At 49.6% G+C, this 14,981-nt stretch overlaps 7 protein-coding genes across 7 annotated transcripts; 2 read left to right on the top strand and 5 right to left on the bottom strand.

The window, feature by feature from the left end:
• Nucleotides 1-231: 231 nt before the first annotated feature.
• AFUA_4G06970 (RAD52 DNA repair protein RADC) lies at nt 232-2,843 on the bottom strand. Its single transcript, XM_747036.2, has 6 exons — nt 2,666-2,843; nt 2,296-2,596; nt 2,134-2,220; nt 1,893-2,072; nt 1,660-1,834; nt 232-1,603 (listed from the first exon to the last, which is right to left on the bottom strand). Exons 1-6 carry the CDS (start codon nt 2,671-2,673, stop codon nt 612-614), a joined length of 1,743 nt encoding a protein of 580 aa, XP_752129.2. The 5' UTR covers nt 2,674-2,843; the 3' UTR covers nt 232-611.
• Nucleotides 2,844-2,860: 17 nt separating this feature from the next.
• Nucleotides 2,861-4,518, bottom strand: AFUA_4G06960 (UBA and UBX domain-containing protein). Its single transcript, XM_077804579.1, has 3 exons — nt 4,009-4,518; nt 3,599-3,945; nt 2,861-3,543 (listed from the first exon to the last, which is right to left on the bottom strand). Exons 1-3 carry the CDS (start codon nt 4,091-4,093, stop codon nt 3,040-3,042), a joined length of 936 nt encoding a protein of 311 aa, XP_077660725.1. The 5' UTR covers nt 4,094-4,518; the 3' UTR covers nt 2,861-3,039.
• Nucleotides 4,519-5,220: 702 nt separating this feature from the next.
• Nucleotides 5,221-6,815, top strand: AFUA_4G06950 (uncharacterized protein; the record flags this gene model as incomplete). The annotated part of the gene is made up of 8 exons (XM_077804578.1): nt 5,221-5,251; nt 5,316-5,622; nt 5,684-5,754; nt 5,825-5,847; nt 5,913-5,971; nt 6,034-6,149; nt 6,204-6,308; nt 6,375-6,815. The coding sequence occupies exons 2-8, from the start codon at nt 5,583-5,585 to the stop codon at nt 6,813-6,815; spliced, it is 855 nt and encodes a 284-aa protein (XP_077660724.1). The 5' UTR covers nt 5,221-5,251; nt 5,316-5,582.
• Nucleotides 6,816-7,578: 763 nt separating this feature from the next.
• AFUA_4G06940 (sphingolipid delta(4)-desaturase family protein) lies at nt 7,579-9,211 on the bottom strand (the record flags this gene model as incomplete). The annotated part of the gene is made up of 3 exons (XM_747039.1): nt 7,579-8,376; nt 8,476-8,754; nt 8,813-9,211. 3 exons carry the CDS (start codon nt 9,209-9,211, stop codon nt 7,579-7,581), a joined length of 1,476 nt encoding a protein of 491 aa, XP_752132.1.
• A 66-nt stretch (nt 9,212-9,277) lies between these two features.
• On the bottom strand, nt 9,278-11,178 carry AFUA_4G06930 (methionine aminopeptidase 2; the record flags this gene model as incomplete). Its single annotated transcript, XM_747040.2, has 5 exons — nt 9,278-9,485; nt 9,542-9,628; nt 9,696-10,187; nt 10,246-11,054; nt 11,139-11,178. 5 exons carry the CDS (start codon nt 11,176-11,178, stop codon nt 9,429-9,431), a joined length of 1,485 nt encoding a protein of 494 aa, XP_752133.1. The 3' UTR covers nt 9,278-9,428.
• Nucleotides 11,179-11,772: 594 nt separating this feature from the next.
• On the top strand, nt 11,773-13,218 carry AFUA_4G06920 (uncharacterized protein). Its single transcript, XM_077804577.1, has 2 exons — nt 11,773-12,086; nt 12,183-13,218. Exons 1-2 carry the CDS (start codon nt 11,893-11,895, stop codon nt 12,877-12,879), a joined length of 891 nt encoding a protein of 296 aa, XP_077660723.1. The 5' UTR covers nt 11,773-11,892; the 3' UTR covers nt 12,880-13,218.
• A 203-nt stretch (nt 13,219-13,421) lies between these two features.
• Nucleotides 13,422-14,950, bottom strand: AFUA_4G06910 (porin; the record flags this gene model as incomplete). Its single annotated transcript, XM_077804576.1, has 6 exons — nt 14,699-14,950; nt 14,572-14,605; nt 14,424-14,512; nt 14,308-14,338; nt 13,634-14,136; nt 13,422-13,571 (listed from the first exon to the last, which is right to left on the bottom strand). Exons 1-6 carry the CDS (start codon nt 14,744-14,746, stop codon nt 13,422-13,424), a joined length of 855 nt encoding a protein of 284 aa, XP_077660722.1. The 5' UTR covers nt 14,747-14,950.
• Between the last annotated feature and the right edge of the window lie 31 nt (nt 14,951-14,981).

Genomic DNA, 14,981 nt, shown 5'->3' with positions numbered 1-14,981 from the left:
GCGGCGAGAAGTGTGTTCAATAGAAACAATCTGACATTCGAGTACAAGCGTTTTGACTATATGACGGTGCCACATTCCGCACACGGTTACTAGATGTATTAGGACTAATAATGGGATCTGTTCGTCTGCAAAAATAGTGAGCGAGGCTCTCAATGACTCGTCGAATCTATTAGACCGTGGTCTGATGCTGCCTGACAGCTTTTCCCTGGCGCGAGCCCTGTGATCGAGAAATTGGAACATGCAGAAAGAGGGGCTACTTCTTGCCATTCTTGGGCATAACAGCTATGTATTATTAATGCTCGAATAATCCTTGACGTCAAGCAAACGATGCAGGTCACATCCATCAGTCCTGTCCTTGAGGAGCCAAGCAACCATTTAATGCTCATTGTAAATCATTCCGCTTTGAAGGAGGGTCAAACGGACGGAAAGTGGTCAAAGATGAAGATGAAGAAGCAGTTGTTTTCTTTTTAACAATCAAACAGTGACCAAATGCTAATCTGCCGTCCCAGTAACTATGCCGTTATCGCCTGAACGCCAGCTACTCAACAAATTCTCTAAGATGACAACGAGGAGGTGAGCGAACACAATGAGCGTGAAAGACCAAGTATACTCTATTGCTGCTGTTGCTGCTGCGGCGGTAAGGATGGCGTCGAATTCCCATCAATCTTGGGTCTTTTGGGATCATTGGCATTGACTGCTGAAGCAGGCCCGCTGCTGCCAGAGACAGATGCATTCGTCACGTCACTTAAAGGTGGTCGTTTCCCATTAACATTGGGTGGTCCAAAACCGGCTCTGTCTGCAGCTGCGTTGCTTATAGCTTGTTTTGGATCGAGATTTTGCCGAGTCAGTGGGCGGTATGATGAAGTCGTCTGACCACGGTTCATCATTGGACTGCCAATACCACCAGGGGCGCCAATTTTCCGATGCATGTCCGTGGAAGGATTGATAAAGTCGCGCGTATTGTTTGAAGCTGGTGAGGCTGCCGCAAGCATTGGCTTCGATATCGGGACACTCTTGCTATGATCGACGCCTGCTGTCTTGCGGATCGAGGGACTTTCGGCGTGAGGATCAAATTGGGGAGCATTCACGGCAGTATGTGGGTTTTCCCGCAACAAATCTACTGCTCGAGCTGAAAAGAATGAGGCAGGCAGAACAGAGGGTGAACTGGCGGGGGGAGCTGTGTCCTGAGCTTTAGCATCGATTTCTCGCTTGACAGGCATTTGCCCTGCTGCGCTTGGCAAGTTTGAATCTTGGCTAGTTCTTGGTTGATCTGGGGGCGCCATTCTGCTGTTTTGAAAGTTCTGCTGTTGTCCTTGCGGGACAGGTTGCCTTTGTCCGGCATATTGGTTTTGCAGCGCAGGATTATGTCTTTGATTGAGAGAGGGCAGGACGGAAGGCTGTCTGTTGTTGACTGTTTGGTTGAATGGCTTTTCTGGCCTGGAAGGTGTTACGACTGCAGGGTTTGGGCGGTGAAAATTCCCCTGAGGGCCTGTCTTTACAGGAGTTGGTGGCTGTGGTTTTGCTTGTGTTTCTGGTCCCAGTACTATCTCATCGGGGTTCCCAGAAGCCGTAACTCCAAAATCGGCCTCGTCAAAGAGATCACCTAGATCCATTAGCCATGAGTGGCCACAAGAAATAAACAAGGTCTGTTTTACTTACTTCCAAACTCCCCATCGCCATCAAACACAGTTGTATCATTTGTACTTGTAGATTTCCCAGCATCCGGTAGTCGAGGAGGTAGGTCGTCATCCTCTGGGACAGGTTTTGCTAGAACAGGCTCCTTTATCGGTGCGTAGTCAGGATGCCGGTGAAGATCGTCAACATCCCATCTTGCCTATAGCTTAGTCAGAACAAGACAGTGTTTGAGTATCAAGCTGAGGTTTGCAACATACAGGTGTGGCTTTCACTTTGGTAACTTTCGCAACATAATCCTTGTCGTATATGCAGTTACCCAGGACGTTTCCAAAATTCCTCAACGCACGTTTAAGTGCATCAGTAGTCCCTTCTTTCTTGGCCTTTTCAAAAGCAGCAGCCTTTCCTTTGCAATTCTCAATATGACCGTAACCGATATCCTGAGTTAATCCAGACGAATTAGTAAGAACGACTATATGGAAGCAACCATTGAAAACATACTTCATGGTAAGTACCATCCTTCAGTGTTACCCTCACAATGACTGATAAGCCCAAGCTAATTTTCCCAGTATTTTGACTTTCCTCAACCTGTCACGGAGCATCCATTAGCAACTTCGCCCTACCGCCGCCCGGACGCATTCTGATATGTTTCATCAAACATACAAAATCAATCTGAATATTCTGTATCGAACTCGACCAGCCGTTGAAGCCAAATACCTCGTTGGCAAGATTGATGCATTTGTCTGCGGATAGATAGTGCACCTTCTGTCCCGCTGCGCCAGGCCTCGAGGAGATGTATTCAGGGCCCAGTTTCTTATCCAGACGTGCTTGGAGTGTAGCAATTTCCTGCGCCGTATACTCGCTGATTCGCCGAGGTGGCTCTTCAAATGGGTTGCCGGACATATTTCCTGTCGAATTTGGCATCATGACGCATACTGGACCACTGCGGTGTTGGTCGCCAACACTGGGGTACGTCGCGATTAGCTTTGACCACGGGCATAACAATACGATTAAGGATGGCGCATTAGCTTACGCGGGCATAATTCAGTGATATGAATAAACTGCAAATATCAGATCATTGAAGCCCACATGTATTATGCTTTGTCGAGCAGGATGATGAGACAATGAGGCTGATGAGTATTTTGAGGATGACGAGCACGACGCAATGAGACGCGTTAGGCGACACGGACAAATCACGACATCACGTGATCATATACATGAATACATCTATTGGACCAGTACTCCATTCACTGGTTGGTAGTTGCGTATCTGGAAGGCTATTACTTCAATTTTTACGCAGTAGGCTTGGTTGAATAGTAAATGTCTGCGTTAAATATCGTAATCAACCTGCAAAAGTTGTTGCAGCCTGACTCAGGCGGCCAGCCTCACCGAGTCCAATACCAGGAATCACTGGACAATAAGACTGGCACTGGGAATAAGTCCAAGGTCTTTTAGAGACTCACCAAAGAACTCGGCGTTGTAGACTTTTCTAGGAAAGTTTTGCACAAAGCTTTGCACGTCAATGCCGTCCTCCTGTTTCAGGGCTGCGGCAACTTCGAACAAGGTAGTAGTGACGGGCATTGTTTTCATGATGTTCCCCTTGGGCGTCTGGAATCTCAGTCGAGTCTCAGTGTAAGCAGCTGCAGGCTTGGAAGCAACAGGTCCCGAGGTTGTAGGCGCTGGAGCAGCTTGTTGTGCAGGAGGTGCCATGCCGGCACGCTCCGCTTTCTCCCGCTCAGCTCTCAGTCTCCGCTCTTCTTTATCCGCTTCGATCCTGGCTTTAATGCGACGCTTGGCTTCAAGTTCCTCCAGTTTTTCTTGCTTCTTCTTGGCCGCTTCCTTCATCATCTGTTTCCGCTGCAGCTCTTCCTTGATGTCTTGCGATTCTTTGGTGCTCTTCCGTCGGATTTCCTGTACCAAAATTGTCAGTAGGAGATGATGAAGTGAGCTGACAGAATGCCCTCACCTCATTCCTTTTTTGATCTAGTTTATCCTGCTCAGCCTGTGCCGCTCGCTTTGCGGCCAACTTCTGCCGGAGCTCCTCCAATTTGGCCTTCTTCTCCTCTTCCGTCAAGGGTGCGATCTCTTCTGTTGATTCTGAGAAGTCCACATGCCCGGACTTAGATGCGTGGAATTCTGCCTGTGCCTGGCTGCGGAACTTTTTCCCACATTCGTTGCAAGCCAGACTGCGGGGTTCTTCACCGGGTTGCAACGCGGGCCCCTTCTCATCCTCCCCTTCTTTCGACCCGCCAGCCTTTATTTCCTCCAACGACTTGTCTTGGTTTTCCTCAAGCCACTCTAAAGCCCCTTGGACTGAAATTGACCGAAGAGAAGATCAGTACTTCATTCCTGGTGAGGACTGAGGGGTGTCCTTACGTCCACCGGTTCTTGCCACCGCCAGCTCCGCTCTCTCTTTATCGAAGCCCATTTCGATGAGCTGATCCAAGTCTGAAGTAGCCATTGCTTAAGCCCAACTAATGATTTTGAGGAAGGTTATGCCCTGGCGTGGGGGAACTGTCGAGAGTTTTGGAGCGGAAGTAGAGGCCGTAGAGACCCTAAAGCTTCTCCAATATGCGAGAAGAGAACGCTAAAGCTAGTTATGTTGGTTTCTGCAGCTGCCAGGGGCTGGAAGGATTGGAAAGGCTACAGTGTTGTAAAGGAGATTGAGCGCAGCAGTAGGTAGATAGATGCCAGTTTACAAGTGACGTATAACCTTTGAGCCAAGGCGGCGGAGCAAGAGATGCGGGATGGTCCACTTTTATTAAGGGCGGAGTCTAGGTACCGCAAATCTTACATCTTACTATTTTTCTGGCAATCATAACTGTCATTAAAGAGAACAAAGGTTAGTTACCATTATGGCTGAGATCATGGGAGAAATGAGGGTTCTGTTGTCTCTACTGAGAGCGCATATAATATAACTCAGGGGGAAAGATTCTTACAAGACCCTAGAAGATCGTCTACTGCGGAGTACGAAGTGGTATGTAAGTGATAAAGTTGGGCAAAAAAGCATGTCAGCAGAGATGGCTACTGAGTACACAGCAGTAAAAGAGATAGCCAGCTGTCGGTCCCTTTCAGAGTATGAAGGATGGTCTTTATCAATAGGTTCTCTCTCACTTCGCCTATCATTCCATATGGATTTCTGGTAGAGTACTTCAGGCCATGGGTCCCGTGATAGCTCAAAGGAGGATATCTGGTTATTTCCGATGACATTGTTGCCTTTTAATAGAGATTGAACAAGGCTAACGCAGTGAAAACCTGACTTGCAATGCCACATCAATAACCCCCGACGCTATAAGAGTACAAGGAGTCAGGATTCTCTCTGGTCTGAAAAGGATCAAATATCCAGTAGAAAGGATGCCACATCATACATGTGTCATGTCCTCATTCCTGATAAACAAATCGGCTTCGTTTGGTTCGTGATCGGAATGTTTCGAAGATCTCAGCCTGTGGATCCCAAGGCCGTGAACACAACCAAAACATACAGATCTTGAGCATCGACGTATGTATCCGTTCAGTGAGCCCAAGTGCGAAGATTGTGTCACCTAGTCAGTGTAAGAGGCAGGCACTCTAAATTCGTTCAGGTCATACCTCTGAACAGTTTGAACGTATGGCGTCGATCGTAAGAGCACCTGTGATGACATCACCTGACTTGAGCCAAACGTTGCTTAGTAATCAACAAACAGGCACCAATGAGAGCGCAGAGCGGGACTTGCGATATGGAATTGATCCATAATTATTGCAATCAGCTACGTACCTTACACCGTGATCACCTAAACTAGGTACTCCCTTGGCCGAAACAACCACTGTCACGATCTCCCCTACCTTATCCAACCTCCACATTACAGACGAGCTTAATCCACTCACTTCTTTTTTTCCTTTCTGATTTGAGTGTCTCTCCACATATCATCCGCCTCGTTTGCACATCTCTTCGCCTTTATTCCGTTACAACAATGTCCATTCTTCTGGAACCACCTGAGTTGGGGTTCAAACGTGGGTCTTTCCAGCCCAGGATTTGTGGGGACTGGAACTTGTACACTGACTGAGAAATCAGGCCCTTTCGATCGCGAAGTCTGTGAGATCCTACACTTGAGCAATACAAATTCAGAGCCCGTGGTCTTCAAGGTATTTAGCAAATGCGCCCCCAGGAAAGTAGCCTACCATGATCGCACACTAACAAGCCTGTGTGTGTTAGGTCAAAACAACCGCTCCGAAGCAGTCAGTACCTCCTCTAGAATACTAGCTTTTATATCAGCCTCCAGTATTGACTGACAGTCAACTAGTTACTGCGTTCGGCCCAACTCAGGACGGATAGAACCAGGCAAGAATGTGGATGTCCAAGGTTGATCCATATCTTGAAGCTAGTGCTCCAGCCTCTGATGGGAGTGCTGATCAGTCGAACAGTGTTACTTCAGGCGATGAAAGAAGAGCCTGCGCCTGATGCCAAATGCAAAGACAAGTTCCTGGTTCAGACCGTTGCCGTGACTGGTGACATGGAGTTCTCTAATGTTTCTTCGATTGTGCGTCTGTCCCTTGCTGCAAGTTGTCTGCCATACTTTCTAACAGCCATTTAGTTCGAAAAAGCCTCCAAATCCTCCATTCAGGAGCGCAAGATCCGTGTGAACTGGCTGCCTGCAGAGTCCTCAAAAGGCGAGCAGGGGAAGGATCCGAATGGAATTGTGCGCCCCCTTGTCGCATATCAATCATCAACTCCTAGATCATTCATGACTAACTACCAAGTCTAGAGTGCACCTGAAGAAGAACCACCTTCCTATACGTCACCTGGCGCGAACTATCAAACTCCTGCAGTTGGGGCTTCCACCAAATTTTCCAATGACACGTCACCTATCCCACCGCCAGATTTCAGCGAGAAGCCCAAGCGGGATGCTTTCGCCCAACAGTCGAATGAGACTTCAGCAACATCTGTCAAATCGAACACATCGGGTATCCCAGCTTCAGCTGATGAGCTGAAGGCTCAACTTTCCGAGGCCAATGCTCAGATTCAAAAACTCAAGGAGAAGCTTGCGGACCAGGGATTGAGACAGAGAAAGATTGGGGGCGATAACGAGAAATCAACGCCTACGATGCAACAACAGCAGGTCCAGCCCGACGCCGCAGGTGTGCCATTGCAGATCGTGGCCGGGCTTTGCTTGCTAAGTTTCTTGATCGCGTACTTCTTTTTCTAACCCAATTTTCGCCTTTCCCAACCTCTTTTCTGTCCAGACTCTTCTTTTCTATGTTTCTATTACTTACAGACCCGCTGTATCCTGTCGTGAAGAGCCCTGTCTCACTAATTTTCTTCCAAGGCGTCAGCTTGCAATTTTCATGCCTTCTATCCTTTACAGCTTGCCTTTTCCCATTTCTTGTCACCCCATTCCTTTTGAAAGTATGATTTCCTAGTTACCCTTATGATACGAATCCAGCAGATGCAGCAATTCTGTCTGTACCTCGCGGAAGAGCACGGGGACTTTTCTATCAAATACCATGCGCAACTTTCAATTGTATCGTACGAATTTCCTTCAAAGCTCTTCTGGCTTTGCCGCATGACTATCTTTCATTCTTCGTCTCGGTCTTCCTGTTACTGACACCGAGTTTGCCGACTCTCTGCAAGCCATTGTATTTTCTTAGACGATTCTCGACGCGCTCATAGCCACGCTATATCGGGTACATTATGATGAGGTACTGAAATGCCAAATGAATGTTTTTTCAAAAAATCCTTCATTGCAGATTCCTTTCTTGTCAATTTTTCAGATTATTGGTATTATCCCTTATCATATATGTAAGACACTAGTCGAAATTGAATCCGGAGTAACTGGGCCCTAAATAGATGTGAACTTAGTCTCGGAAGTTGTTGTCAAATCAAGTGGCTCCAGTCCACCCTTTCACGTCCATATAACTCGGAGAGGGTTCTTGTCGAGAGTACACTTGGTGATACAGGTACTTCAGATATCAATTCTGAATCTCACTTTCCTTCCAACCATCTCCCTCTTCGTCGGTTTCGGGAGAAGCAGCACATATCCCCTCCCCCGCTCGGCCATTTCCACCCCCAACGAGACGACCGCCCTGCGCTCTCTTGACACGGCACCACAGGCCCACATTCTTATCCAGGATGAACGTCCAGATGACCCAGACCCAGCTGCGGTGACAAGGGAGCGGCTCATAGAACTCTTTCGCGATGCGGTGAAGCTCATGAAGCCTCGTCCACGGGATGGCCGGGAAATCGTGGTGCTCGTTGTGCAAGCCGACATTGTATGTCAGGATGTTCAGGGGCCCATAGTAGGAGTATGTCTCTGGTGGCGGAAGGGAGTCTAGAGGGTGTGGTTGCTGCTTTTGCTTGCTGGCTCCGCTGTTCGCCCGCATTTTCCTCTGCTCTTCAATGCTTTCTGTACCGCCGCTCTCCACCCGGGAGAAGAAGTAGTGCTCGGCGATAAAGTGACCAGCACAGGGGTGGAGAGAGCCGGCGAGGAAGGAGCTGAGGAGCAGATAGAGTAGTGGCTGGAGGGAACCGCCGCAGAACTTGGTGAGGGCATAGTCGAAGGAGAGTTGAGTGATGAGGTTAAGCAGGTGAATATAGGTGAATGGAGGACTGTAGATGAACATGGGGCGGACGGCGTAGAAGAATATCTGGAAGGTGCAGAAGAATGCCTTGCCTAGGAGGGAGTCTAGGAAGAAAGCTTCAACTGCGGTGGGGAGGTCGGTGTCGAGACCTGCGACGCCGAGGGATTTGTGATGTGTGAGATGGTATGGCTGTAGAGAAAGACAGACAAAAGGTCAGCAGGTCCATGTTTCTTGTGAACCATTGCTCGCGTATCAGTGACATGGTTTGAAGTTTCAAAAGCCACATACTCGGAAGGCGGCGCTGTATGGCAGCCCAATTGGAAGATTGGCGAAGATGGCCAACAACCGATTAGCCATTGCTGAACGAAAGGCCAAGTTATGCGAGATCTCATGGATCGCAAGGAATAGATTCTGGTTTGCTGTTGCTCCAATTATATACGCCGTTGCCCAGAATGACCATGAAAAAAACGACGTATCGCGAAGGAGGTATGCACAGCAAATCTGCAGGGTAACAACGCCTAGAACGACATATTTGGTGAGAGGCTCAGGCCCGCACAGCCTGGTTACCTAGAAATATTGACAAACAGTTAGCAGGTGGTAAAGTTGTTTATCAGAGGATACCTACCTCTGGATGAGCTTTGATGATCGCCTGCCGCCTCGACCGATGAGGCTCTTCCGTATAGGTCCAGAAGAATTTATCTTCGACCGCCGACTGCTCCGGGGGTGGAATTCTCGCTGATGGTTGAGTATCCGTTGAGGACCTATCGCCCTGGTTCTTTGCGGCGGACACGCGGAGGTGAGGTGCAGAGGCAGTTGCATCGACAGAGGGCATGGTGGAGTAAGGGGATTGCAAGACTCGTGACAACTTAGTCCATGGATGCAACAGAAAAAAAGAGTGAACTGGGAAACGAAAGAGAACGATATGGGTCAATTGACGTTGAGCCTTGACAATCAGACAACAATAATAATTGGAGATTATCGGTTTCGGAGTTGATAGATTCCACGTGGGGCTACACTGGCACATGATATGATTCAGGGACAAGCCGCTAATTTTATAACCTCTGGGACAGAGCAGCCGTGGCCATGGATATGTAGATGAAGGGTAACTGATTCATTCTTTGATTCTATATATGCCGAATTTCAGCCTGCGTCGTATCATTCTGCTTTCTTCGAAGCATTAAGCTTTTGGGCTCATCATAATATCCACATCAAGTATGCCAGAACGTTATGTACATTTGTTTTTAGTAATCGTCTCCCCGGCTTATGACTTCCTTTACGGTTGGTCTGAGAAGTATGGTCTGTAGCTAATGTTAGCCTCTGTTCCCGAGCATCAGAGTGTAAGTCTTTCCCATACATGTTCGAATTGGGCGGTGTATGAACCTTTGACATCACAGAGTGGAGGATAATCCTGTACGATACCCGACGAAACAAGGTTATTTAACTGGAGAGATAGGTCAGTACTGTAGAAGAGAGGAGATTGCACCGGAACTGGCAGAGTATTGACGTACTCCAAGGAGATATTTCTCCTGGCCTAGTCGGTCAAGATACCGACGGCAGAAGGGCAGTGTGCCGAAATTCTTGTTGATGACATTGAGCAAGTTCTTCGCAGAAGAGAGTCTGAGAGGGACCGAAGGCGCATCGGGGATCAGGGCATAGTGGGACGTTTCCATCTGCAGAAAAATATGGGGTAAGCATATTCCGAACGCAAGCAACGGCGTCTTCCTGAGAGCACTTACGTCTTCTCTCACGTAACCCTTCCCAGTACTACCGAAGGTCTCGATGGCGAAGGTTTCACCCTCCTCCATCTTGGTTTGGTCACTGCCCTTCACAATGGGCACACTCTTGCCGCCGTGGATAATGTGCCGATCGATATTGTGACCGTTCAGGTTCCGGATGCACTTCACAGGGTACATCGTGCCGTTGAGCTCGACTTCATAACTCTCCATGGCCTCCTGGATGGCTGCACCAATGTCGCTCATACGCACATCGATACCGGCTTCCTGCAGTGAATCGTCAGTATGAAATCCTCGATAGCTTGAAACTTGGGGATTGACGAACCCGAATACCGGTGTTGGTAGCATCCTTGACGGCTTCCAGCAGAGGGTCGTAGACAGGATCAAAAGTCATAGTAAAGGCACTGTCAACAATGCGGCCGTTGATATGAGCACCAAAGTCGACCTTCATCACATCCCCTTGCTGCAACACCATCTTATTGCCAGCATTGGGAGTGTAATGAGCCGCACAATGATTAATGCTCAAACCGCAAGGGAAACCCATACCACCCTTGAGGTTATCACCTTCCTCAAGTCCCTGGTGACCAGTCAGAGCACGCACTGCATCCTCAATACCCTCGGCAATTTCTGTCAAGGTCTGGCCGGGCTTGATCGTCTTTTGCGCATACTGGCGGACCTGACGATGCACCTCGGCAGCTTGGCGGTACTCCTGCAAGAAGTTGTTGTTCATGCGATCCAGATAACGCTTCTCCTCGTTGGTTGTGCGATAGGAGTTCTCATTCTTATATTCAACGATTTCGCCCTCGGGATATTGATTGTTGGGGAAAAGATTCGATACTGGGACACGCGGGGGAGAACTCTGAACCTTGGCGCCTCCCTTCTTCTTCTTCTTGGACTTGCGCTTCTTTTTCTTTGCAGCTGGAATCCGGGAATTGTAAGCAAGCATTCCCAAGGCCTGACTGACAGGCATTTCAAATATGACCCAGACGTGTAGGTACGCACCTCCGCCTGCACCGGCCTCCGGAGCAGTATTTCCATCTTCCTTCTCGTCGTCCGAGTCATCTTCTGCCTCACCAGCTTCTGTCTGACCGATAACAGTGGCATTTGATTTGGCGTCACCATTCAGGCCGTTCACTGTAGCGAAGAAATACGTTTCATTAGTATAAGCCGACTTGACAGAGTTGTAGACAGCGCATCGGATGAGGCGGGATTACTCACGGTGGAGGTCCTGCAGCTTCTCGCTAACCTGAGCCGCCATGATGATAGCCTGTTATGGAATAAGGGAAAGACCGTCGGCTGGAAACAAAAACTGTACTAGCTGGTGGGGGGGATTAAAAGATGGGGAAGAAGAGGCGAAATATCTTTTGAAGGGGAAAGTTCTGTGCCAAGACCGAGTGCGGTATAGACGACCGGGTGATAAGCCTTATGACAATATGTCAGGAACAAACAATCATGATCGCACAAGAGGTAATAATAAGATTATAAAACTTTGGCCGACGTGACTTATTGCAGTGGATTGTGAGTTGGTCTAGTTTCTTGAGATTTTGTGGGGTAGATTTATACTGTAGAAGTCGCCTACAAACAGTGAGGATGCCGCGCAAGTCCTGATATCTGTACCCCAGAGTAAGGGAATACGTGAGCTACGCATAGGTGAAGTTGGATATTAGACCAACTTGAATGAATGTGAAACGGTGTATGATTATTGTCTGGAAATGTGCCCAGTGTTAATGAATCCAGCGTGTTTTGACACTTAGTCATATATCAAGTGGAGAGAAGGCCTGGGATCTTTATCAGATCTACTTCGTACATCCTGGCAATGTCCGACCGCCAATGACGCACCTACGACCGGGGGGGAATTCCCCGTTCAACTTCTTAACAATCTTCTGTCAAACGTGTCAATCCCAGACGACTTCCTCTCATCAACTATCCTTCTTTCCATAAAACTAGATGTGAACTCAACGGATGAGAAGTGATGCCATCTCCTCGTATGAGGACTTTTACCCTATTCATTCTCAATGCTTCCTGGCAGACATCAATCCACCGGACTCGAGCGTGCACGGCTTCATTCTCAACGACGACGTCAGCCCTATATGCGGCCAGTCGCGAACCAACATTATACGAGATACTCGATGTGCCAGTAACCGCGTCAGCAGCAGAGATTAAAAAGTACGATAATTGGCCTCGTCCAACACTCCGTCCCTCACCCCCTCATCTACCATATTTTTCTACTCTCGGCACCGCTAACGTAACCCGCATCATCAGAAAATTCTACTCCCTCTCCCTCCATCACCACCCAGACCGCAATCCAGGCGACCCGAAAGCCTCCTCCCGCTTCGCCCGCATCTCATCGGCCTACCACGTCCTCAGCAACAGCGCCAAGCGCTCCGCCTACGATCGCGAACACGGCATCTATGCCCAACATGGCTCCTCGACGCACAGCACCGCAAACCCAGGCCAACACCCGATGGGTAGCCACAGCAGCTACGGCGCAAATCTCCATACCAAGGGCGCCTCTTATGCGGGATCCAGACCAGCCAGCGGCCTAAGCAAGCGGCGCGGGCCCTTTCGTGGTCCGCCGCCGTCGTTCTACGCGCACGGCGGGTACGGGAGTAGCAGACGGCCGCCTCCAGGCGGCTCTTCGGCTTCCTCGTCATCTGCGGGTGCTGCGGGCAGCGCCCGGGATGAGGACCCGATCTCTTTCATTGACCGGAATTCCGTCTACCACTTCAATGCCCGCGGGCATTACCGGACTCAGTCAGCGGAAGATGCGCGGCGGCAGGAGCGGCGATCAAGAGAGATGAGTGCCTTGAACGAACAGTACATCGGCCGTGCAGGTGATTTTGCTCTGCGCTTCGTGATCGTATGTGGAATTTTACTGGGTGCAGGGGCCATGGCTGGCTGGCTTCGCTGGCCGACCACCTCCAAACCCGGCTCGTCAAGCCGGCGGAAGGATGGCTAGGGGCTTCCAACGGCGGATAGTGCGACATCGAAGTCCCCCTTGTCAGGGACTGTGTGCATACCTTGTGAGAGTTGTTTTTCAACATACATACACTTTCAAGGCGACTTGATGGTGGTCTGGAGACGGGGCGTGATATTTTAGTGTATAGTATAGCATAGATCTACGCAAGGGAATGGCCTCCACAAGCTTCGGATGTCAAATCAATGAATTCGGACCTGATATACAGTGATCTTCGTGGTATACGTTACATGATATAGACTAAGCGCACCTCAACTGAGATCCACATCCACTCCAACAATGTTTTCCAGCGCTTACATCAACGATCTCCTACCGCGACTTCACGTAGTAACTGCGGAGCCACATGGAGACCCAGAAAACAGCCAACTCAGAAAACTCTAAATTACTATCAGATCAACACGCATCTGCTGTTGGCAGCTCCTTGCAAAGTATTTTCAATTCGTACTGAGAAAAGATTTCGGGGCATTGGAATCTAGGTGTGGAGGATGCTCGAGGTGCGAAGAATGTTTGGTTTGAAAAACCATCTAAGCTTCGAAGGTGAAGCTGGCACCGACCTTGTGGGCGGCCTGGTTCAGGTTCTGAGTGTCGAAGGAAGCACCAAGACCCAGAGTGACGCCAGGGCGGAGCAGGACGTTGTAGGCCAAGGCGGCAATACCACGGTCGTTGATCTTAGCCTGTATCAAAGGAACACCGATTAGCCTAAGTTGATTTCACAAAAGAAGACGCTTCTACATGCCTTGGCGAAGGAAGAGGGGTCGAGTCTGTACTTGCTGGCAACCTCAAGACCAACAGAGTTGCCGGCCTTGGAGTCCCAGGTAGCCTTGGCACCGGCCTCAACCTGCTGGTTGACGCGGTGGTAGTAGCTAGCGGAGAAGACGGTCAGGTTGTTGCCAGCAGTGATGGCAGCGGTGTACTGAGGAACGCTGTAGCCGACGGCAGCAGAGTACTTGGTGATGGCAGCCTTCTGGACGTCGTAGCCACCCTCAGCACCAACAAGGAATCCCTCGTGGCCAAGGACAGCGTCGAAGTTGGCGGAAGGGCCGTTGAGGAGGTCGAAGAAGGCACGAGCGTGCAGGTTGGGCTGCTTGAAGTAGAGGTTGAGCTTGGCACCCTTGGACTGCTTGGAGGGCAGGTACTGAGTGAGGATCTCGGCCTTTAGACCCTTGGCAATGTTGTTGTCAAGCTCGAGCTTGGTGTCGAGGGCGTTGGCGGTGGTCCAAGCCTGGGTGAGGGTGAGACCTGGGTGGGGACAGAGTATTAGCATCACGGAATGAGCGACTATCCTGGTCATGAATAGGAATCTGAAGTATGCTGACGAGACCTGGCCGCATGTAAAGGAGAACATGGACCTGGCTTCGCCGGTTTTCCTGGTGCTGGGATCAGGTGGTTTGCGCGTTATGGGGCGTTTACCAGTAGGCAGGTCGACGTATTTGGCCTCAAGCTATAAAGATACGAGTTGCGAGTCAGTATCAATTCGGCCAATTGAGCTCTGTAAAGCCCCAGGAGGCGCACGACGCGAGACTTACGGAGCCAGCAATGGGACCCTCGTGGGCAGACTTGCCCTTCACGTTGAAGGTGACGCCATTGGGAGCCTTGGACTTGACCTCGAGGCTGGCTGAAGGAAAGTGGTCAGCTCAATCGCGCAACATGTACAAAGATAGTGGTGAGACATACCAGCGCTGGTGTGGTAGAAGTCCTTGTTGAGGAGCTATAACACAGTGTATTAGCCTGGAAGAATCCTACTCGACAAGTCTGCGCTAATTTTCTTTCTTCATAGGAAGGAACCAAAAGGAAGGCATACATCGTTAGCCGCCTTGGCAATGTCAGAGAAAGCAGCAGGAGCAGACATTGTGGATGAGAGAGGACAGATTGGTATTAGAATGGTAGAGAAAGGTAGCTGTTGGTCAGGAGGTTCTGTGATGATGGAGGGGAGAAGAAGTGGAAAGCGATGGGGGAAGAACGAAGAGGTCGGCGGAAGGTTGAGTTGCCAAACAATGGGGAAGGCACGGGAAAAGGATCTGGCGCCTATTGGTTGTTGATCGGGTTGCCGGTAAAAGCCGCTAAATCGCGTGACGTTGTTTTGA

This window comes from Aspergillus fumigatus, chromosome 4 (assembly GCF_000002655.1).
Source record: "Aspergillus fumigatus Af293 chromosome 4, whole genome shotgun sequence".
NCBI lineage: Eukaryota > Fungi > Ascomycota > Eurotiomycetes > Eurotiales > Aspergillaceae > Aspergillus > Aspergillus fumigatus.
This window is presented reverse-complemented; position numbering and strand designations above follow the sequence as displayed.